The 21,644-nt window shown below is 49.9% G+C and overlaps 4 protein-coding genes across 7 annotated transcripts; 2 read left to right on the top strand and 2 right to left on the bottom strand.

The window, feature by feature from the left end:
* Nucleotides 1-6: 6 nt before the first annotated feature.
* Nucleotides 7-1,375, bottom strand: CENPX (centromere protein X). 2 transcript variants are annotated; one of them, XM_064395415.1, is made up of 5 exons: nt 1,267-1,374; nt 1,139-1,190; nt 1,013-1,066; nt 702-790; nt 7-568 (listed from the first exon to the last, which is right to left on the bottom strand). In XM_064395415.1, exons 1-5 carry the CDS (start codon nt 1,297-1,299, stop codon nt 554-556), a joined length of 243 nt encoding a protein of 80 aa, XP_064251485.1. In that variant the 5' UTR covers nt 1,300-1,374; the 3' UTR covers nt 7-553. The 2 variants fall into 2 exon arrangements, with proteins under 2 accessions (XP_064251485.1, XP_064251484.1); XM_064395414.1 differs by having other exon boundaries at nt 702-1,066; nt 1,267-1,375.
* LRRC45 (leucine rich repeat containing 45) lies at nt 1,374-12,424 on the top strand. 2 transcript variants are annotated; one of them, XM_064395379.1, is made up of 17 exons: nt 1,374-1,629; nt 2,087-2,148; nt 2,994-3,064; nt 3,368-3,546; nt 4,178-4,306; nt 4,899-5,011; nt 5,524-5,582; nt 5,700-5,777; nt 6,714-6,849; nt 7,147-7,224; nt 7,399-7,510; nt 7,681-7,751; nt 8,625-8,717; nt 9,311-9,403; nt 10,253-10,426; nt 10,519-10,666; nt 11,057-12,424. In XM_064395379.1, exons 1-17 carry the CDS (start codon nt 1,404-1,406, stop codon nt 11,245-11,247), a joined length of 2,013 nt encoding a protein of 670 aa, XP_064251449.1. In that variant the 5' UTR covers nt 1,374-1,403; the 3' UTR covers nt 11,248-12,424. The 2 variants fall into 2 exon arrangements, with proteins under 2 accessions (XP_064251449.1, XP_064251450.1); XM_064395380.1 differs by lacking the exon at nt 1,374-1,629 and adding an exon at nt 1,668-1,845.
* A 527-nt stretch (nt 12,425-12,951) lies between these two features.
* Nucleotides 12,952-18,201, top strand: RAC3 (Rac family small GTPase 3). Of its 2 annotated transcripts, none has more exons than XM_064395413.1 (6): nt 12,952-13,114; nt 15,189-15,260; nt 15,536-15,653; nt 16,288-16,350; nt 16,835-16,994; nt 17,103-18,201. In XM_064395413.1, the coding sequence occupies exons 1-6, from the start codon at nt 13,101-13,103 to the stop codon at nt 17,231-17,233; spliced, it is 558 nt and encodes a 185-aa protein (XP_064251483.1). In that variant the 5' UTR covers nt 12,952-13,100; the 3' UTR covers nt 17,234-18,201. The 2 variants fall into 2 exon arrangements, with proteins under 2 accessions (XP_064251483.1, XP_064251481.1); XM_064395411.1 differs by having other exon boundaries at nt 12,954-13,135.
* Nucleotides 18,198-21,571, bottom strand: DCXR (dicarbonyl and L-xylulose reductase). Its single transcript, XM_064395410.1, has 8 exons — nt 21,413-21,571; nt 21,250-21,347; nt 21,006-21,160; nt 19,805-19,847; nt 19,395-19,494; nt 19,165-19,229; nt 18,959-19,076; nt 18,198-18,492 (listed from the first exon to the last, which is right to left on the bottom strand). Exons 1-8 carry the CDS (start codon nt 21,468-21,470, stop codon nt 18,389-18,391), a joined length of 741 nt encoding a protein of 246 aa, XP_064251480.1. The 5' UTR covers nt 21,471-21,571; the 3' UTR covers nt 18,198-18,388.
* Nucleotides 21,572-21,644: the final 73 nt, after the last annotated feature.

The following is a 21,644-nucleotide window of genomic DNA, read 5'->3' as shown; positions in this document are numbered from 1 at the left end:
GGAAGGTAGCAAGGGACAGACACTGTTTATTTATAAAATAAAGATCAGTTACCTGCTTTTGGCAAAAGCCTGTGACTAAGCTCCTGTTAATGACCTATTCAGTAGGAAGGCTTGGAGCTGCACCTGGAGTTGCTGTTACAGCTGCCTGCTTGAGGCAAGGAGAGCCTGAAGGCTGGATGGTATTTCCAGCCATTAAGTCTTTCCATGCATCTCAGTGAAGCAGCACCTCTTTCTCACATTAGCTGAGAAAGCAACAGCTTCTTACCATGTTGTGAAATACAGGCCTCTGTTATAGAAGTAAGGCAGCACGATGGAAACCAGTTATGTACTCAACTGAACAAAATAAGCCCGTGGCATTCTCTTCTCAAAAATAGCATTGTTGTGCTCCATTGTTGCTTTGGGCTGCGTTGTGCTTAGTAAAGGGGAGAGGAAACAGAAGCAAAATGGCAGAGGAAGGAAAAGTTGAGACCATTAGCCTCAGAGACACACTGGGACAGAGACACGTGTCAGGTCAGGACTGTCTGCTGACAGGCAACATGTGCTTCAGGAACCTCTAGAAATCCAGAAGCTGCAAGGAAAGAGCAATAAGCAAATCAGGACAGAGGTTGGGTTCTCAAAACAGTTCCCGAAAGGATGAGGATTAGCTGTTCAGCCCATATCCCCATTCTGCTCCCATGCAGTTCAGGCCCACAGTTCCCTACCAGCTGTGGCAATACTTTCTCCAGCTGTTCAGTATCCACCTTCTTCAGGTCCTCTGCCTGGGCCTGCCGCGCTGCCCGTGCCGCTGCTTCTGCAGCCCAAGGGCAAGAAAAGGAAGGGCAGTGAGAGGGGCTGGAGCTGTCAGCGGGGGCTCCGGGCTGCTGTCCGGGAGGAGGGATGCGGCCCGGCGCCCTGGAGGAGCGCGGCGCGCTGGGCCAGGCCTGTAGCGGTGCCGGCCGGGAGCAGCCCAAGGGGGCCGGGGAGGAGCCGGAGCCATCGCTCCAGGGCTGGTGGGATGGCCCTGCGCGCTCACCTCGGACGAACACCTTCAGCAGCTCGGCCACCAGCAGCTGCGCGTCGGCGTTAACTGCAAGGACAAGGCGGTCAGGGGAGGCGGGACGGGGCCCGCGCCGCCCGCCGCCCGCCGCCGCCTCAGTACCTCGGGTCCTGCCGTCCCGGAAATTCAGGCGGAGAAGCCGATCCACGGTGTCCTGTGCGGAGAGAGGAAGGGGTGAGCGGGGCCGGGGCCGCGCCCGCCGCCCGGGGCAGCGCCCGGAGCCGCCGCACCTTCCTGAAGCCGCCGGCGCCCCGCTCCTCCATGGCCCGCGCGCGGCCGGGCCCGCCTTCCGGGGGCGCGCGCGGTCGGCGAGCGGTTCCGGGGGAGGGCGCGCGGGCGGGGAGCGGTTCCGGGGGCGCGCGCGGCCATGGAGCGGCTCGGGCGCGAGTACGCGCGGCTGTGCGCGGCGGCGGGCGCGACCCCGCAGGAGGCCGTGCTGCGGGGCCTGCGGGAGCCCGGCGGGCCGCGGGGCCGCCTGGACCTGGCGGCGCAGAGCCTCTCGCTGCCCACGTGCAGCGCGCTGGGCCGGCTGCTGCGCGGAGCTGCGCCCTTCGCCGCGCTGGCGCTCGGCGACTGCGGCTTGAGCGAGGAAGGTGCGCGCTGCCCGCGGCGGGGCCGCTCTCCTCAGGGGCCGAGGCCGCTCGTGTTTGAGACGAGGGTGCCCGGTCCGTGGCCGTGCGGGGTCAGGCACCTTCGGTTCTCCCCCGGCGGAGGGCAGCTGTGACGGGACGGTCCGGCTAGTCAGAGCCCGGCCGTGCCCGCAGTGCCTCTCTAGACGTGGGGCTTTTTCAGAGCTGAGTCAGGCGGAGGTACGAGGTGACAGGTAGTTCTCTGCCCGGGCACCTTTTTGAGAACATATAAACAGTCTCCTGCCCCAAAAGCTCAGGCTCAAACTTTGCAGCAGCAGTGGCAGTTTATCAAATAATTAATCGCAGCCGCGTCTGTTTTCGTTCTGTTTAACAGAATGATATGCTGGGATGATATGCTGCCAGTTTAGGCAGGGGGTTTCACAGATAAAATAAACAGGTTGGTTTTTTTTTTTCTGCTCAGGTGTAAGACTTTTGTTGAATGGTCTTTGCACCAACACCACAGTCAAAGCTTTGGATCTGAAGGTGAGTCTGTTTGAAAAGAATTAACACTGTTCTATGGTGGAGAAGGAAAAAGCACAGGCTTAATGAGAAAGAGAACTGGACAGTCCTGTCCAGTGCAGACAGTCCCAGGACTGTTCAACAAGATGCATACTTCTGTAGGCTTTTTGTTCTCAAGTGACTCATTCCTTGACTGGTAAACACCGTGTCACAATTTTCCAAAGTTACTTTGTAGATTGTCTTTATCCACTGTTACTCTATTTTGATAAGCTATTGCTAGGTACCTTTTGTTAGCTGCTGCTTGGGCAGATGAGGTATATGTAGGCTTTTTTTGCGGATTTCTATATCGATCAGTGAATTACTAGCTGTTCTACTTGTGTTTCTGTCTTTTGACTAGTGTGTGCTTTGAACTAAGCATCTGCCTTCAGATGTGATTGTCTCTCTACTGAGAGTGACTGTCTGTATTCCTCTGACATACAGCTATTTCACAGTCACAAACTGCATCATAACTTTCTCACTCTTTGTGCTAGTGTTAACAGTCCTTCCTAACTAGGTGTGTTAAAATGGTTATATTTATCTGGAATTGCCATGTTCTGTCCCATTGTGGTCCATGCTGATCCTGCTATTTTGTGATTTTTGCAAGCTCTCGGTCATGGTGGCCTCCTAAGACCAGTGGTGTGTATGGATCCACTGTTCCTCCAGGGTTTTCCATTTGGTGGGAGGCTGATTGATACATGAAACAAATGTTGGTTGGACCATTTTTGCCCAGCTGAAATTGGTGTTACAGCTGGGATGTGTCTGGTGGTGGTCCTGGTCTAGATGGACTGCGACAAGCTTAGCCTACTGATCACCTGGGGCTTCTGTTTCAGGGAAATAACCTGCGAACCATGGGAGCTGAGGCTTTGGGAAAACTTCTTAAGCAGAACAAATCCATTAGGAGGTAAACAAACGTATCTACCTCTCTTTGTGCTATTCCTGCCGGATGGAGCACAACATTTGAAAAGGGTTGAGGATGTTTTTTGTTGGGGTGGGAGGAATGCCAAGTGGTGCAATTTCTTGTGAGGGGTGGGGCAGGCAAAGGCAGGAAAACTGTAGGTGCTGTTTTGGAGGATGCTGGGCCCTGGCAGCATCCTGCTCTCTGAAGTTGAGTCAGCTCACAGAGCTGGGTGATGATCATGTATCATTCAAGTTCACACAGCTGTCCACTGACTCCACAAACCCCAATCCTGTCTGATTTCCCTAGCCTGACCTTAGAATGGAACAACCTCGGCATGTGGGAAGAGGGCTTCTCCTTTTTCTGCCAAGGACTGAGAGCAAACAACTTTCTTCAGCGTCTGGATCTGCGCAATAACCAGATTAACCATCAAGGGGCTGGAGAGCTGGCCATGGCACTGACACAAAACACCAGCCTTCAGGAGCTGGGTAAGAGTTCTTTGCCCATGTATACATACATATGCACGCAAACACACATGCATCTTCAGGTTTCTTGCCTCAATTTCTTCCAGCTGGTCGGTTTCATTCCCAATTCCTGTCAGTCTAGAGTGCTGTGCTGGCTTTGTGCAGGGAGTGGTCACAGCTCCATGGCCTCTGGAGAGTGGAAAGTGGAAACTGGAATCTCTTGAACCAAACCTACAGTTGAAAAACTGTGTACTTGGGGCAGAACAGTCTTTAGTGGAGGAAGAAGTATTTTCATTCCTATTTGTGGCATGCGTCATGACAGACTCTTGATACTTAATTCACACTGGCTTTGTCCTTATATGGAATTTTGCTGGAATTTCAGGAGAATGTGGCTTTTGTCACTGATTTTTTCTCATCCACAGATTCTGTCTGTGGAAGGAAGGCTCATGAGAGCCAAATGTAAGATGAAGGCTTGTAACTGTCATGGCTTCCTGCAGTTTACTAAAGATTTATCCTTGCCTTTCCTGCTTTGTCACTTTCTCTCCCTCTCATTCATCTTGAAAGGAGCCACAATATTCTCCTGTGTGTGTTCTGGGACCATCTGGGATCTCAGCAGAAATGTGACTGCTATGGTGAAAGTTTGCTTTCTGTGTAGATTTGCGATGGAATAACATTGGGCTTCTGGGTGGCCGAGCTTTGCTGAACTGCTTGCATAGCAACAGGACCCTGAAGAGGCTGGAGCTGGCAGGGAACAATGTTCCTGGTGACATCCTGAAAGCTGTGGGTAAGTGTGATGTGTGTACAGTGGTGAATCACTTGACTCCTTTCCCAGTCCAGCACATGGGGGATATGGGGCACTTGCTGCTCCAGAAGAGAGCTAACCCTCTTTTCCTCCCTTTCTTAATAGCATTTCCCCAGTGCCCTATGTCACCTTCTCTTGTTCTTTAGTGGGGGCTAATCAAGTTGGAAGTGTCACTTTCACTAGCGAAAGAAAAAAAAAATTTGGATTGAGTTATTCGAGATTGATGTGCTGCGTGAATGTGGGAGAACCTGAGACTTTTGCTCATAGTTTGCCTCTGATGAGCCAAGTTTTGATATGGCTTACACAGCACATCCTGTGTCATTGTCCTGCCCACAGCAGAGTTAACAGCTTTCCTGAGGCTGAGGTGTTGATTGCTCCTCACACAACTGCTCTTTGATCCCATCCCACTTGGTGATGTAAGGTGGGACTCTCTCTACATGGGCCAGCCTGAGAAGGGCAACTGTCCTGGTGCTTCTGATACTCAGTGGTCATCTTGAGTGCTGCTCTTCCAGCAGTGCTTGCTATTCTGTTGCTTTAGAAACTTGAGCGTGTTCTCCTGCTCTCTCTGTATCAGAACACGCCTTGGATCACAACCAAGACCGTGAGGCTATCCTGAGTGAGGCCCAGAACCAAGTGAGCATCCTCAGCAAGGAGGTTTTGAGTCTGAAGGATGAGAAGAACAAGCAGGTCAGCAGATGTTGGCAGTTCAGATGGGGTAACTGGAATCCTTTGCTTCCCTTGAGGTCCCCACAGAGCACTCAGTGACAGTATTATTGTGCACCTGAAGTTGCATGTGCATTTCTATGGGCAGGCACACATCATGATTGAGTTCGTTGAGTCCATCCTCTGAGCTGGGTTATTCAAGTGACAGTATGAGTATGGACACATCCCTGCTGAACTCTGGGTTCTGGAGGAGTTTTAGTTATTTGTGCTTTCATTTCTTCTTCTGCAATCGGTTTGATATTTTCCAAGTGGTGTAAACCTAGAGATCTGTTTTTCCATCTGACACCTCAGGATGCAGAGTCCTTTTAGCTGATGACCTTATTCAAATATGCTAATAAACCAATCAGACTTCCAGTTTGCTTCCAGTAGAGTGGCTTGACATGTCTTCAGCTGTTGCTGGGAAGAGAAAGATGAGAAATTTAGAGGTTTGTAGCTGATGAAGTTAATTTTCTTACTGAATTTTGTCTTGGTCACAGTTCATGGATTTTGTGGATACTGTAGACAAGCAGAAAGAAGAAAGAGCCAGGAGTGAGAAGTGAGTTAGATTCTAAATGTTTTCTGCTCTTTGATGGCAGAATTGAGCACTCTCCATTTCCTGGCAGAAATTACCCACCTTTTTTTCTTTTCTTCCTTTTTTTCCTGTCAAATGCAGATTGTCTGCAGTACGAGTCAGCCAGCTGCAGGAAGCATTGGATGAGCAGTATTCCATTATGAATTCACTGAAAACCAAGTATGGAGGAGGAAAACCTTTGTCTTCCCACTGTTTGTGCTGTATGAGCGGTGCTGAGCAGAGCTTCTAAGAAGGGGGATAATCTTGTAGGGTAGCTGGATTACTATTTTGGTTAGTTCTGCAGTAATATCCAGAAATTACAGTCAGATCAAGCCTTCAAGTTTGCCACATTAGATACATTAGATACTTTTGCTTTTAAGTAAAATTACAGTGCATTGGCATAAGAGCAAGTGAACTACAGAAGGTGGGAAGAAAGAAAAAGGATTGTGTAGATGGGATGGGGACATGTTCCTTGCATGGTTTACAGCCTGGCAGGAATCTCTGCCTGCTTCCCCCAGCAGCTGACAGTGTTCTCTGGGAACCATTGCAGGTATGGAGGAGCCTGGCTTGGGAACATTGAGGAAGAGGTGCTCAAAAGAAGTTAGATCACACAGAGCCACATGCACATGGCTGTGGTTTCACTTCAAACACTGCTGAGCCTGCCTAGTTTAGTTCTACCAGGTAAAGGCAGTGTTTTATGTCATGCAGTGATGTGGACATGTCCCTCTTGGACAGAACAAGCAAATTGCTTCTGCTACTCATGTTTAAAATCCTGTCTCTAATCTTAAACAACTTTGCAGTGATATAGCCAGCTTTGTTCTGTGGGAGCAGGCAAATCCTGCAGGGGTCTGGGCAAGGAAATTGGCTCATGGAAGACAGCGCAGGGCAAATGCAATGGGCACCTGAACACTGGGCCCTGAGAAGTCCCAGGTCACTGCAGTGCTACTGTGTACCGAGGTCAGTGGCGTCCTTTTCCCAGAAGCAAAAAATGCCTCATTTAGGCAGCCTGATTTCACCTACTGCGAGATGGACATTAGCACCTTGTACCAGGGGGCACAGAGAGCCTGCTGCAGTGTCTGCCTTGGAAAAGACTCCGTAAAGTGCTTTTCTTTATAGGCTGCAGATGACTGAAGCTGCCCTGGCTCTGTCTGAGCAGAAGGTGCACACGTTGGGAGAACTGCTGAATGCCATGAAACAGGAACAAAACTCCGTGGCTGAGTGCCACCTCAGGGAGCTCCAGCAACAAAAGCAGGTGAGCTGGATAAGTCCTAGTTATGTTTGAGAGTAGGGCTATAGGTCATAACTGGTTTGTGTAGATTTGGGGGATGCTGGATGCAATAGGCAAACATGATTTTTACCACTAGTGCTTAGCTAAACCCACCATGGCAGAAATTCTTGTGTAAATTAGATAGATAGTTGTCAGGTGTGAAGAGGAGCCCTGGTGTTTATGGTGTAAGTTGGATTTAGCTGTGTGTGCTGTTGGTTGGCACAGGTTGGTAGTGCAAGAACTAGGGGGGAGTACAGTTTTTAATTTCGGTTCTGTTTGCAGGAAGGTGCTGATCGGGAAGGCAGGCTTTTGCATGACTTGTCTGCTGCCAGTGAGAAAAATCTGCTGCTGAGAAATCAGGTAGGAAACCAAGTCCAGGTCTGAGAAGTGGCACTTGAACATGTATAACATCTGCTCCATAGATATGGCCTCTACTCTGATCCTTGGTCGGGTGTCTCTTCATTGTCCTGTACAGCCAACTTTTTGTGCTAATAGGAAAAGAAAAACCTTTGTGATGGCAATTTCGTTATGTAGGTGGATGAGTTGGAGAGGAAGTGCAAAGTTCAGCAGGATCAGCTGTTCCAGGTGAAACAAGACTTGACCAACACAACAGCAGAGCTGAAGCTGCGGGCTGTGGAGGCTGAGGGTGAGTGGAGGAGTAGGAACAGCTTGTGGACACCTACAGTTGGGATCATTGTTGGGATCATTGTTCTGCATGGACAGCCGAGGAGAAAGGGTTGGCAGAGTGTGAAAAAGTATGAGTACAGTATGTGGCAGGAATGCCAGAGTTGTGATATGCCTGCTTTTAATCTGCAGAACGTCTGGAAATGGAGAAAAGAAGATTTAAACAAAGCCTTGAAGACATGGAATCCCTTCGGGTAAAAGAGGTAAGGATGGGGTTTCTGCAGCACCCTGGTTAGTCTTTCTTTGGTGCTGACATACATCACCAGGGGAGGTCATTGTTTGCTGTAATGTGCTCTTAAAAAAGTTTAAAAGCTAGTGGGCTTGGATTTATTCTGGGAATAATGGGCTTGAAGAATAATAATTCTTCAAGCAAAGCCTGACTGAAGAGATCACAAGACTTTCTACCAGTAAGATTTTCTAGCTTTCAAGAGTATGGGCCAGAGTGGTATGTGATGCGCAAGAGAGGCTGGCCTTCATGTTGGTCTGTGCACAGAGGTAATTACAAGTAAAGAATATTTTCCTGCTTCTGAAATAAATACATTTTAATGTTTTAATTGCTTATACACAAGCAGTCCTTTAACAGGGCTCAGCATGCTAGTTCCTTCTCTGTTATGTTTCAAAGGGGCTTGTGTCTGAGTGTGGACAGGCCAACAGACTACAACCAATTCTCTTTGCAGTGTTACTGAGGTTTGAAATCTCTCCAAAATAAAATTATACTAATAGACTTTCTCTGAAGATATTGAAATCTTTTAAGAAAAGTCACAGACTGGGAAGCTTTTACCAACATTACAGCTAGAAAATGAGTGTGTTGTGTTTCGTATCACTTGACAATGACAGCTTGGACTCCCTCCTTGTGGCCTGGGAGGGATCTCTGTCTAAAAATTCTTAGTTTCTAGAGGGCAGATTCCATCTGTACTACTGTTTGCTAGTGGAGTTCTGTGGGAGGCAAGAATTTTACTTGCTGGTAGATGGCTCAGTGAAAGGATGCTTCACTATCGTGATGAGTAGTCCTGCTGCTTGCTTTGCCTGCAGATAGGATGGGTTTCTGTCACTTGCTGGGTTCTGCTGCTCTGCAGGTGGATCGAATGGCACAGCAGATGGAGGCCAGTGAGCGCTCCATGCACGACAGGATCCAGAGGCTGGAGGCCATCAGGATATCTCTGGATGAGGTAAGAAGAAATGCTCTAGGCACATTTGAACACTCATATAGCAGTGCACGGAGAGGGCTGCCAGGAAAGCTTTGTGGAGTCTCTGACTACAGACCTTTGTGAAGATTGTCATGTGCTGTAAGGGAGAACAGAAAACACCAGTATACCAGCTAAAATTATTTTTACTGCTTTGGACTAAGGAAGAAGGTTCCAAGGAGAAACTAAATTCAGATTGGACAAAAATAAGGATTCAATTGAACATGGCTAGAATCTTATTAAGATTTGACTTTACAGGATTCTCATGTTGTCACAAGTAGTGTAGCATGATTATCCATATCTATTTCCCCAGCTACATCCAGCGGTGCTCTTTCCTATTCCCTTGTTTTGGAAAGGTTTAACCAATACTTGTCCTCATATGACTGAAATTGACATTGAACTTAGATAGCAGACTTGAACTGAGGAAGGGTTTGTCATCTTTGCTTTTGCTGCCCCTGAGTGAGAAGGAGAGCTGTGTCATTTTCTAGCCTGCGACTGGAAGCTGGTCTTGTTTTCTGGTCAGTGTGGTAGCAATGCAGCTTCTCTGTCTGGAATAATTTTCTGTGTTTCTGTGGCAGGAGCTGAGCCAAGTCAAAGCAGCTGCACTGGCTGAGCGAGGCCGGGCAGGGGAGGAGTTAGTGAAAGTCAGGAGTCAGGCACGCCTGGAGGAGGTAAGGACCTGTCTGTGGGCCTGTCCCTGTGGGAAGGAAGTGCTTTGGCTACCGAGTCTATGTGTTAGTCTTGGGGAGCTGCTAACTCACTCCTCTCTGGATTTCACTGACTCACAAGTGGTGTGATTGCTGAGGAAGGAGCCTTGAAAAGTCTAATTTGAACTGTCTTCAGTAGTAACAGAACTGATGTCGATATTGTCATGGCAGATTTTATTTATGTTGCCAACATCTGAAGCCAACGGCCAGATGTTGATCCTTCTTTTTAATGACAGCTTTCATGGGGTGCTCCTGTTTGTCTGAACACTGAGAAATTTCTTCAGGTGGCTACTGCTGCTAGATAAATAAAGTCACTGTAGTATTGAACTCTGTGAAAATGGCAATGGAGTTAATATCCTGTGAAACAGAGCAAGGGATGAGGAAAATACACAAAAAAACTATTAGAATATTTACTTATTTGTAGCATCACAAAAGAAAATGCTTCATTGAGTTACAGACATAGAAATTTGACTCATGGGATCTAGCAATTGCTTAGTTGCTTGCAGTGGTGCTGCAGAGCCATTTGAGGATGGAGGAAGTGAAGGTGGAGCACTGGCTGTAAACACTGGCATTGGTGATCTGCCAAGGACCTGTCTGTGTTTCTCAGCTGAGTGTTTTGGTCTGTCAGTGCCCTCCCTGGCAAGAGAAAGCAGCTTGGAGTCACTCCTGAGTGCAAGGAGCGGGACTGTGTCCTGTGCTTGTCAGTTCCAGTTGACTCAATAAAGGGTTCACTGTATTAGGAACAGAGGGGAGAATCTCTTCACAGGGATGAAGTGGGAGTGTTTTAATTTAATTTTCCTTCGTGTCTTACAGCAGCAACGGCTGGAACACCTAGAAGAGAAGCTGCGGTTGATGACTGAGTCAAGGGATGAAGCTCAGAACTGCTGCCTTAAGCAAAAGGAAATGGTTGCTGAGGCCCAGGCCAAAGCCAAACAGTTGAGCCTGTGTGCTGATGGACTCAGGAGGAGGCTGGATGAACTTCAGCAGGTAGTTTGGACGGGAGTAGAGATAGTCACCACAGGGCCAGAACAAGTTGCTGAAGTTGTTTGGTTGTTCATGGATTTGTCTTTGTGTGTCAGGACCTGGACAGGAAGGAAGAGGAGAAAGTGACAGAGCTAAATAAGCTGAAAGTGGAATTACAGGAGCAGATTGGGCACCTGGAGGCTGAACGCACAGCCCAGGATGGGCTGAGAGAGAAGATTGCAGCTCTGGAAAGACAGCTGAAAGGTGATGGATCCTTTCATGCTTCTCACATGGTATCTCTGAGTTACCCTGCACTGGGCCTGGAATGAGCCTGTGCTCACAGGTAGTGACACCAAGTGCTTCCTGCCTGAGAGTACACCTATGAGTTGTACTCTCCATCCTGTGTATTTACAGGGATTCCTCTCCTCATTTTGTGGAGACCGAGACTCAGATAACCACCCAAAGCTGCATAGCAGGCAAAATTTGGATTTCCTGCACAGTGAAGTGTGCCTGCTGTCTGTGCAAAATCTCTCATGTTCTCTCATGCAGCTCTTCTTGTGTGCTTGCTGACTGTAGCACTTCTATTGCCTTTGGCCTGCTCCTGTTTATTCCAGGGATACCTTGATTTTCTTTACTAATGCTGCTTTTTCACAGCCCTATCCAGTAATCACCGTGAAGCACTGCTGGATAAGGAAGGTGAGATCTCTCTGCTGCTGGAGAAACTGAGAATGAAGGAGGCTGAGATCTCCAGGATGAGGGAAGAGGAGGCCCAGCGAGCCAGTTTCTTGCAGAATGCCATCATGGCATATGTGCAGGGATCTCCCTTGGGAAGTTCTAGGAAGTGAGAGGTTGGCTTCCTGCTGTCAGGGAAAGGGTGAGCTCAGGTGCAACTCCTTCTTTCTAAATGAACAGTTTTATCAGAGTGGGGTGACACAAAGGCTCACAAATAGACAAATGCTCTTTCTGTTCAGAAATCTTCCTCCTGACAATGTAGAGGAGTGGAGGAAACAACCGTCAAGGCCCGTGGGTCTGAGTCCATGATGTCGAGCCCCCTCCCGTGCTGTGCCACAGCCTGTTGGTACAGGGGGTTACTGGGGGGTTTGTATGTTCCCTGGCAAGGTCCTGCTGCAGCATTTGTTTGGGTGCCAAGGCTCTTCACAGAGAGTTTTGAGAAAAAGCAACAAGAGTGTTTACAGTTCCCTGTGGGCTGGAGCAATTTGCCTTGCCAATGGGATCCTGAAACTGCTGGAAACACCAGATATTACCCACTTGTGCTTTTTCACCCAGTGTTTACGGACAGGAGCAGAGTCTGAAGGGGCTCTCTCTGGCTTGTTTACCCTCCCTCTGTGGCTCTGGCTATATTGGTGGGCCATAGAAACACATTTGGCATAGACAGAAACAGCTGCACTGAGGGGCTTCAATGCAGTGCTGTCCGTGCCCTTGTGGGACAGCTGGGCTTGGGCAGTGGTTCTACTTCTGCAACAGTGAGTAGCAGGGAAAGGGTGAGTGGGTGACTGGCTGTCAGCATCTGTGCTTCTTCACTGTGGACTGCAGCCCTTAGCTGAAGATGTTGTGGCAAGTATTGCTACAGGATTTAGTTTCACTATGGCAAATGGCAGAGCTGTTCTCCTGGCTTCTAAGGCTCCTAGAACTGAGTGCTGTGGCCTTAATCTGGAGAGGAGTGATGCTTCTGCTGTGACACTGGGGAATTGCTTCTCAAAGCACAAAGGGGAGAAGGTGGTTCCTCTCCTGACAGCGCAAGTCCCTGCATGACCTGGAGAAAGGGAAGGGTTACTAGAGCCTGAATTGGAGAAAGCAGAAGCTATTGTCGGGCCAGCAGTATTGAGCCTTGAGGGAGTTCTTCCTATGAGTCTGGGGTGGGAACATGTCTTAGAGTACATATTTTAAGAGACACCTGGAAAATGAAAGTTTCTGTGTGGACTGGTTGCTTTGTGTTAATTTTTTATACTTGGTTTTGCTCTGCTTAATAAAGAACTTTTGCATTTTGCCATTAGCACTGGACAGTGGCAAACTGGATGTTTGGCTGATGTGGAGGGTGGGCCCTTCTGCTGTGTTACTCTCCTGAAGATGCCGTCAGCCTGTCCTGCATCTAAAAGGTGGATGGTTACAGGTGGATGAGATGGGGATGGTTTTGGTTCTGGACTAAGATAAAAGCAAAGCGGCCCCTGGTCATAATGGAGAGAACCTGTGGCAATAGCCCCTCAGTTTGTGCCTGCTGGGCAGCGCTACAGAGCCGCGGGTAAGGGAATAGCCAGGCCTGTTGTTTGCAGACAGGGCCACTGCTGTGGGCCCCTCTTTTCCTGGCAGGGGAGGTGCGGGAAGCCAAAAGCCATCTTCCCGAGGGATTTTTCCCGCTCCATCTTTGTCCCTCAGCAGCTCTGGGCAGATGACGGTGAACTATGCAGCTGCAACGCAGCCAGATTTTAGAGCATTGTCCTTGAGCCGCTGTGCCCCCGAGCGGTAACCGGCCCCTAGCAGCGCCCGCCGCCTCTGCCGTGGGGCGGGGCCGCCGCTGCTCCGAGCCCGCGGCGGGGGCGGAGCCGGCGGGCGCGCGGCCTGTCCCGGTGCGCGGCGCGGCTCGGTTCCGCTCGGCTCGGTTCCGCTCGGCTCGGCTCGGCCCCGCCCCGCCCCGCGGGCGGTCTCTGCGGCGCAGTCGCGGCGCCGCCATCGCGGGCAGATGCAGGCGATCAAGTGTGTGGTGGTGGGCGACGGGTGAGTGCGGGAGGGGCCGCGCCCCGGCCCCCGCAGCCCCGCACCGAACGGGCCCGGCGGCGCCGGCGGCAGGAGGGAGGGCTGGCCCGGGGCTGCGTCCCGGGAGAGCTCCTCCGCCGGCGGGAGGCCCCGCGCCGGGAGGCTCGGCTCGGTCCGGCCTGGACCGACCGGGGCCTTGCTCGGGTGGGGCCGGGCCGGGGCGGCGGGAGGGGGCCGGCGGGCCGAGTCGCCGTGCGGTCCCGGCGGGAGACCGGGGCCTGGCCGCGGCCCCCAGCCCTGCCCTGCTCCCTTCGTAGTTCATGAACTTGGGTGGTGCCTGGGCAGCAAACACGGGCTTCTCCTCGGTTTTACGTGTGCCTCCTTGTTGTTTCATTTAGGTGCCGGTATTTTGCTATTTTTCATTGTACCTGACAGAGTCCTCCCGAAAATCTTGATGTTCGCAGGTCTCGTATGTCCTATTGTTGATTGTTCCGAGGTGAAACGCGTTGCTCCTTCTGATTTCACCATGTGCTCCTTATCACCCTTTTTGCTTTTTTCTTAAGGCTCTTCCTAAATGCCTTTTTTTTGGGAACACATCTGCCTGCAAGACACAGGCATGCACTAGATTTATGCTGCTTTTTAACTTTCCTAGCTCATGCTGCATATTTTTCCTCACAATTCCAGTTTACTTTTCTGATCACCTCAGCGAGAACAGAGCCGAGGTATTCAGACCCAAATGTGAACTGGTCTTAGGCAGGGACTAGATTTCCCCTTTCTTGTGCATGCCACCCCCTCAAATACACATTTGTGGTAAGGCCTTCCAGGTTCCAGCCTGTGAGGGCTAAAGAAGGGAGAAGGGGAAAGCACAGCTTTATTGCAGAGGGGAAAAGAGCGACTGGGAGCTCAGGATGTTGGAAATGGAGTTCAGCTATTGTGTGTTACGCCTTAAGACTAAATCAACAGTGCAGACTGAAAGAAACACTTAGATACACAGGTTTTTGTGAATTACAAGTGTCCCTGTTTGGTGGGAAAGAGAAGTCACACTTGAGAAGGAAAGTTGGACCAGTCAGAGTAGTGGTTCATGACAAAACTTCTCTCTTCTCAGACCGAGGGGACCTAATCCAGAGGAAGAGTTGTAATAGTGGTTCGTTCGTTCCCTCTGTGCTTTCTGTCATCCTGGTGTGTGCAGGGGACTGTCAGCTCTCTTCCTCTCTTCTGACATCCTCTCTTACATCAGTCTGGCTGCAGAACTGGGTGGGGGATACCCATTTCTGCTAGCTATTCAGCTTCACCCAGGCACCTCAAAGCCAGCTTTCCCTGGCACTGGCACTCACAGTCTTTTTCTGGAGGGCTGTCTGCCGTTCACAACTTTCTCCATGATAAAGAGGTTGCTCACACTGCTGGTACTCCTCTATTCTTACAGTGAAGCTCTCAGGAAATCTGCAGGGCTGGGTAAAGTCCCTGTGCTCACTCCATTGCTGGCCTGGCCCTTGCCAGCTGCCACTGCTGGGCTGACCAATCCCACCAGCCTTCAGCAAAGCCCTGAGCTGGTATTTTTATCCTTCTTCACTAATCTTTTGCAAACTGACAGCAGTCAATTTTAAAATCTGTTTTTGTTTATGGATAATTACTTTTTTTCCTTTGTGTTTATTGATACTGAATTCCTGTATCTGAGGAGCTTGCAGAGTCCTGCATTGTTGCATGTTTTTTAACCTCACTGTTTATCCATTTTGCTAAATTACTATCCATCTGTTGAGCCCAGCACACAACCCAAATTTATTCCCTGAATTGGTTCATGAAACAACTATATTTTGACTGATGTCTTGCTAAAGGCTGAATGAGTAGGGAAAAGGAGTGGCAGAGAGCAGGGTTAGGAAGTGCTCAGGCAAGGCGCACTTTTTGAGTTCAGGCCATGTCTGAGACAACTAGGGAATTCTAGTCTGCAACAGGTTTGTTTTCTCACATGGTAGCTTTTTACCTAGCCATGTGTTTTCAGTGGGGGAAGGGTGAGTTTTACTGCCTTAGTGCTCCATGCTGTACCCTTCTTTATGCTTGTCACTCTTACCCTCTGCAGAGCTGTTGGGAAGACCTGCTTGCTGATCAGTTACACCACAAATGCCTTTCCTGGAGAATACATTCCCACCGTGTAAGTAAGGCCCTCGGGCTTCAGTTGCTTTTTGATCTGTATGCTTGTGTGTGTAAAAGTTTGGTTTGTATGTGAGGAGGTGGCTGTTGCAAATCAGACTGTGAACTTGACAGGTAAGGATGATGCTGTGGCTGTGTGTATGTGAGAGGAAGGCAGATTGTCCCCACCGGAGCTTAGCTGCAGTATCCTTTCCTCATTCACTGCCCCTTTGAATTCCTTATAAAGATGTGAAGGTCACCACAAAATTGTCACTGATGGGGACTCCTCATTGGCAGGTTTGATAATTATTCTGCCAATGTGATGGTAGATGGAAAGCCAGTGAATCTGGGCCTCTGGGACACAGCAGGGCAAGAAGATTATGACCGACTGCGGCCTCTTTCCTATCCACAGACGGTGAGTGCTGGGCTTGGACTGGCTGGTGACTGCTACCTCTCAGAGACAGAGAGGCTCCCAAGGACAGGCATGCTTCTTTCCTTTGAGGAAAGTCTGAGTTCCTGCAGCTACACCCGTAATTCTGGTTGTTTAAGAAGTATCACAGCTGATTTTCTCCTAAGACATTGTCCTGTTCTAGTCTCTTCTTTGTAATGGTCTTTGAAGAGGTATGGGCACCCCAGGGAGGCTCAAGTAAAAGGAATGCTGTAGGGCTGCTGTGCAGCGTGGCCAGTTCCATATTCCCATTCTCTCTCAGGAGGACAGATCCCCGTTGGGCAGCCCTAGGAGTGTTCCTGGGTGTAGCAGTTCCTAAGCAGCTGTGCTGCTGGTGAAGCCCTTAGTACTCTTAAGATGTTTGAGGCCTCAGGCTCTTAACATGCAGAGCACAGCATTGTGAAAGAAGATGTAATCATACACTCATGGTCCATTCCTTCCTTCTCTGAATTAGTTTAACACCCTTAATGGGGAAGAATTTCTTAAGGCCACAGCAGCCCTTGCTTGTGGGAGGAGGCTGTCCTTTCTCAGGCTCCCCCTGCAGCCTCCCTTCACTCTAGCTGTTTCTTTCTGCACAGCTGACCCTCTTGTTTCTGCACAGGATGTTTTCTTGATCTGCTTCTCCCTTGTGAGTCCAGCCTCCTTTGAGAATGTCAGAGCTAAGGTAAAGTATTCTCCTTCTGGGTGAAACAGTAGAAGGGAAGAACCAGTGACACTCCCGGCCCCACCCAGCACCACACCTACAATCCCAAAACTTCAAGCAGTAATGTTTTGATGAGGAAAATCATAGTCTGCAGGTTCTAAGTGGGGCCTGCTTTTTATTAATGACTTCTTTGGCTAAGTTATTGCCTTTCTGAATCTGTGTTTTAAGATAAGGGATGTCTTAGAAGCTAACGTGCAGTTAAGGAGAGCACTGTGCACAGAGTTGGCTGGCACTGTCTGTCAGGATTCTGTGTCTTGGTGCCTTCATTATTACCTCTGCACCAGTCTCTTTTTGCAGAGCATGTTAGAACTGTAGGCAGCAATATGCTGGTCAGGTATTGCCACCATGTCAGTAGTGAACCTCTTCATTCCCAATAGTAGGAACGCATCCTTATGGTTGTGGCCACTCATATAACTACTTTTCTTATTATGCCTCTCTGTTTCAGTGGTACCCTGAGGTCCGACACCATTGCCCAAATACACCTATTATCCTGGTGGGCACCAAGCTGGACTTGAGGGATGATAAGGACACCATTGAAAGGTTACGTGATAAGAAACTGGCCCCCATCACCTATCCCCAAGGCTTGGCCATGGCTCGGGAGATCGGTGAGTCTCATGAGCAGGCAGATGCCGGTGGCACTGAGCTTTGTGAGTGGGTGAGCAAGTGTACGGTGGGAGAATTGGAGTGGCTGAGCTGCAGCTCTCTTTCCCCAGGGTCAGTAAAGTACCTCGAATGCTCTGCGCTGACGCAGCGGGGCTTGAAGACGGTGTTTGATGAAGCCATCCGGGCTGTGCTCTGCCCACCGCCTGTGAAGAAGCCTGGCAAAAAGTGTACCATGTTTTGAGGGCTGTGGCCTTGGTGTTGGCTCAGCATGCTGTCATCCTCTGACAGATTGCATATTAAGCTGGGTGTTTCTGAAGGGGGCTGGGATGTATAGGGCCCTTCATCATGTACGAAGTCAGTGTTTTTTAAATGTCTCTTTGATTTAACGTCAGTGTTGATGTGAAGGGGCAGTGGGGACAGGAGACCAGCTGGGGACTATACAGACCCCAGGGGAGGTACAGCGGGGAAGGCAAGGTAGCTCCTTCAGGCAACAAGCTGTTTTGGCTCTCCTGAACTCCAAGTGGAAAGGGCTGAGACATCCATCCTGTTCTGGAAACACCTGTTTTCAACCTGCAGGGAAACAGGTGGTTAACATTCTAGTGGGAGTGGGGAGGGAGCTGATTTCAATGGTGCTGAAAGACAAGAAGAGCTGGGAGGATGGTAGGGTCTCCTTGCCCAGCCTGCTGTGGCTAACAGTTAACAAACTGGTGCTCTAGCAGAATGTTCCTGAGACTGTTAAAAGAAATCATAACCAGCCCTGGAAGGGGTCAAAGTAAATAAGAAGCTGAAAAATGAATCATTAGGTGCTTTATTGGGTACTAGCCAAACTCTGTGAGTGAAACAGCTCTGTGCAATCAATGCATTTGCCTTTTTGTGTATGCACACCCTAGGACAGCATGGTGCTGCTCCCCCCCATTAGTCTTTAGCAGGGCCTCCCCCCAAGATCCAGTCTCTGCAGAGCAGGGCTGGGATTGTTGCCTCTATTTTTTTTTTTTCTACTAAAGACAACAAAGGAAGCAATGAGGAGTCTGCTAACTTCTTTCCCTTCCCACTGAAAATGCAGACAGACTCTGTGGATTTGGATGGAACAGGGAGAGCTTCTGAAGGGTTGTGGGGGGGGAACAGGGTTGGAAGAGAGGTCCAATTTCTAATCATCATGTAGAGTGACAAGATAAAACCTTATTTGGTGCAATAAACATTCTCCATGAAGGTGTATGTGAGCTTTATTATATAGCAGCCTTGCAAAGCTGATTTTATGCCTCACGTCTAATACAGTTTTCAGCCCTGCTGCCCTTTCAGCAAGAAAATGCTGAAAGGGCATTTTCATCTAGGCACCTTTACATCTAGGCAGTATTCATATGAAAATTGAGGCCAGGTGTGAAATGCAGGTGTCATCTTAGGAGACAAGAAAGCCCCCATCAATCATCAGTGAGCTGCCAGTTGTCATAGCACTCTTGTCACTCAGCAGGAAGAGAATGCTGTTCACCACATCATCCACCTCTGCAATCAAACACAGAGAACATCTGCTGCCCACCTCAAAGTGTACCAGAAAAACAAGCACTTAAAAAGGTCTGCCTTTGACCTCTGCAGGTAATTAGACCTGGAAAGTGTTTCTGCCTTCAAACTGTGCTTGATGAAGTGTCTGGGACAGTGTGGCCTGAGAGCTGGACATCAAAGTGTCCTTGTGATCAAAGGGTGCTTAGGTCATAGCAAACATCCTGTCAGGTTTATGAACAATAGAGTAAGTTCATTTCACTTATCCCAAGATGAGGAGGCTGTAGAAAAAGCAAGAGGAGGGGTTGATTCTCACCCTGTCCCGATCAAACACTGCAGGAATTCAGCCAAAAGGCATTCAGCAGAGCTGTCACTTTGCCAAAAAATCAGCAACTTCTGGCTGTGATAGCAGTGAGAAGGCAGGCTTGGAGAAAACATGAGCACAGCCTGGGGCCAGATGTACATCACTGACCTGCAAACTTTCCCAGGGGAATCCGATTAATCATGGCAGCAGATTTCTGAGGGTCACTCCAGTTAATTCTCCCCATGTCAGTCATAACCACGGTGGGGTTCACAGTGTTCACCCTAATCTGGGATCAGGAGCAACAAACAATCTAATACAACTGCTGTGGTTGTGCTCAGGTTCAGCTTTCACACTTTTCTCTCTTAGATTCCTACCTTGTGGGGTCCCAGTTCCATTGCCATTACTTTGCTCAGCATATCCAGAGCACTTTTTGTGGAACCTTTAAGAGAAGGGAAGAAGAGGAGATATTTAACTGCACAGCACCTGGTCTGGAGGTGCTATGGAACACACGGGTATTTTGCTGCCCAAAACTGGCAGCTTGGTCACTATGGGTCTCCAGCTGGTCGAAACTGAGAGGGGCACTGCTGAAGCTGTACACACTTACAATAAACAGCATGATCCCTCAGCGCACGCTTCGATGCCTGGCTGGAGACATTCACAATAGCCCCTGGCAGCCCCTGTGCAATCATCTGCCGAGCAACTATCTGGGAGGGGAAGGAGAGAAAAATAAAAAGGAATGCCAGAATCCTAACAAGAGAAATCATTATTTCACTCTAGGAGTCTTGCTGGGCTATTATGGTAGACCAAAGAACAAAAACATCTGGAGGAACCAAGTCCTTGGTGCCTCCTGCTTACAAGAGAGTCAAAGCAAGAGTGTGAAGGGACTGTACATGTAGTTTGTCAGATTGACTTGGGACTGCAGTCCTTTCAGCCCCCAATGGACACATACCCTGCTATGTACAACAATTTAGTCACTGCTATTCATGGAGGCAGCTGCAGTGAGTTCTTCCTCACCTGGGAAACATGAAGCACAGCCCCAAAATTCACATCAAGAGACCTACAAATAAATAAAATTTAAGTTAAAGAGTGGTTGTAGCTCAGCCCAGGGAGCTGGAAACAGCAGAGGACAAGTGCTGAAACACTGGTGCTACTCTAGGACATGGACAGAAATGCCAAGTTGTCAGGAGAGCCAGAATGGTCAGGTGGGATCTCAGCAATGAACCGGAACCATCCACTGGCTGCAAGCTTGTCAGTGTGTGAGGAGGAGCATGCATGCATCAGGTGCATTTTGCACAGGACTTTGCTCTTCTGCAGCATAATGGAATTCCTGTCAAAGTTTAAACAGAGCTCTGGGCTTCAGCCAGGGCAGATAACTCTTCGGTCAAGCAAACCCTTCACACAGATTTACAAAGCAAAATTGCTGTAAGGTGGGTAGAGGCAGTATTTCTTCTGTTTGCCACATTGTGCTTCCTTAGGCTTCCACTTGCCAGTTCTGCAGAATGATCTTAGTAGAATCCATACATTTGATGTTCTAGTCACAAACCTTTATTATAGAGTCTCAGCAACCATTTTTAACACAAGGACACAGCATGACCCATTTTCTCAGAAGGATGTGGTCAAGATAACCTGTATAAAGTGTACTCACAACAAAACTATGGACTTTTTCAGAGAATAAAGAAGTCATGTTATTGTAGTTAGCAAATATAATTTCCCACCATGACCATTTTTTGCTTCCTTACCTGGCTTTGTTGGCTCTACTTCTGAATTGTCTTAGCAACAACTGCCTTTCAATTTAACTGAGCTGGAACTAGACTGGAAGCTCTGAGCTTGATGAACAGCAAAGGCACCCCTCCCGTGCCAGTGGGATGACAGGTGCACCCCGCCACTCTGGAGGTGACACTGCAGGTTCTGGCTACTTAGAAATTGAGCCAGTGCTTTGTTTCCTTTTGTTGCTTAAGGGGTGAAAGATGACATGTAAAGAATGAAAAGACAGTAAAGAAAAAGGCCATACGCAGTAACAATCAACTAACAAACACTGGACATTGCTGAAAGTGTGCAGGTCAGCCTGTCCAGTGTCTGTACACCAGCTGCTGACTTTGTTCTTTTCAGCTGCTTCCCCTCGCCGCCGTTTTTGACGTTCACAGCTTTGTGAGACTCTGGCGGGCATGGAGCCCAAAGCTCCCGCTGGAGCCGGGTCCCGGGGCCGGGCACTCACCGCTGCAGAGCCGAGCGCGTCACCTCCAGGAACGGCTGCAGCTCCGCCACGGCCGCGTTGTTAACCAGCAGCTCGAACGGCCCCGCCGCGCCCACCGCCGCCTCCACCGCCTCCCAGTCCGCCAGGTCCACGCACAGCGTCTGGATGCCCGGACACTGCGGCGAGGGCGGCGGCGGTGGGCTGGGGGGCCGAGGGGGAGCCGGGCCCGGTGCGGGGAAGGGGGGCGGGAGGAGGGGTCCGGTACCTCCCGGGCGAGGCTCTCCAGGTCCGCTGCCGTTCGGCTCAGCGCGGTGACGCGGGCCCCGGCCCTGCCCAGCGCCACGGCCACGGCGCGGCCGATCCCTGCGGGGACACGGCGTCAGACTGGGCCCGGCGCGGCCCCCGGCCCGGCCCCCGCCCGCGGGCACCTTTGCCGGCCCCGGTCACCAGGGCCCGCCGGCCGCCGAAGCCGAGCTGCGCCTCCATGTCTCGGCTGGACTGTGGCCGGGGCGGGGCCGGGAGCGGGACGGCGAGCCGGGAAACCCTTCCCCGCTTCCGCCGAGGGAGCGCAACGCCAGCCTGGCTCCACGCTCATCCAGCACGACAGACAGACGTGAACTTTCGTGGCTCTCACTCGTGACTGAAGTATCATTTCAGCGA

Source organism: Passer domesticus, chromosome 20 (genome assembly GCF_036417665.1).
Source record: "Passer domesticus isolate bPasDom1 chromosome 20, bPasDom1.hap1, whole genome shotgun sequence".
In the NCBI taxonomy this organism is placed as follows: domain Eukaryota; kingdom Metazoa; phylum Chordata; class Aves; order Passeriformes; family Passeridae; genus Passer; species Passer domesticus.
The sequence above is the reverse complement of the archived record's forward strand: the minus strand, read 5'-3'. Positions and strand labels throughout refer to the sequence as shown.

Coding starts and splice junctions, on each gene's coding strand:
- CENPX (XM_064395414.1), bottom strand. CDS start 1,299: ATGGAGGAGCGGGGCGCCGGCGGCTTCAGGAAG. Junction 1,191..1,266: donor GCGCCGGCGGCTTCAGGAAG/GTGCGGCGGCTC, acceptor CTCTCCGCACAG/GACACCGTGGATCGGCTTCT. Junction 1,067..1,138: donor CCGGGACGGCAGGACCCGAG/GTACTGAGGCGG, acceptor TTGTCCTTGCAG/TTAACGCCGACGCGCAGCTG.
- LRRC45 (XM_064395379.1), top strand. CDS start 1,404: ATGGAGCGGCTCGGGCGCGAGTACGCGCGGCTGTGCGCGGCGGCGGGC. Junction 5,778..6,713: donor ATGAATTCACTGAAAACCAA/GTATGGAGGAGG, acceptor TTTTCTTTATAG/GCTGCAGATGACTGAAGCTG. Junction 7,511..7,680: donor GCGGGCTGTGGAGGCTGAGG/GTGAGTGGAGGA, acceptor TTTAATCTGCAG/AACGTCTGGAAATGGAGAAA.
- RAC3 (XM_064395411.1), top strand. CDS start 13,101: ATGCAGGCGATCAAGTGTGTGGTGGTGGGCGACGG. Junction 13,136..15,188: donor TGTGTGGTGGTGGGCGACGG/GTGAGTGCGGGA, acceptor TACCCTCTGCAG/AGCTGTTGGGAAGACCTGCT. Junction 16,995..17,102: donor GGCCATGGCTCGGGAGATCG/GTGAGTCTCATG, acceptor CTCTTTCCCCAG/GGTCAGTAAAGTACCTCGAA.
- DCXR (XM_064395410.1), bottom strand. CDS start 21,470: ATGGAGGCGCAGCTCGGCTTCGGCGGCCGGCGGGCCCTGGTGACCGGG. Junction 21,348..21,412: donor GGTGACCGGGGCCGGCAAAG/GTGCCCGCGGGC, acceptor GTGTCCCCGCAG/GGATCGGCCGCGCCGTGGCC. Junction 19,848..21,005: donor ACGCGCTCGGCTCTGCAGCG/GTGAGTGCCCGG, acceptor ATTTATTTGTAG/GTCTCTTGATGTGAATTTTG.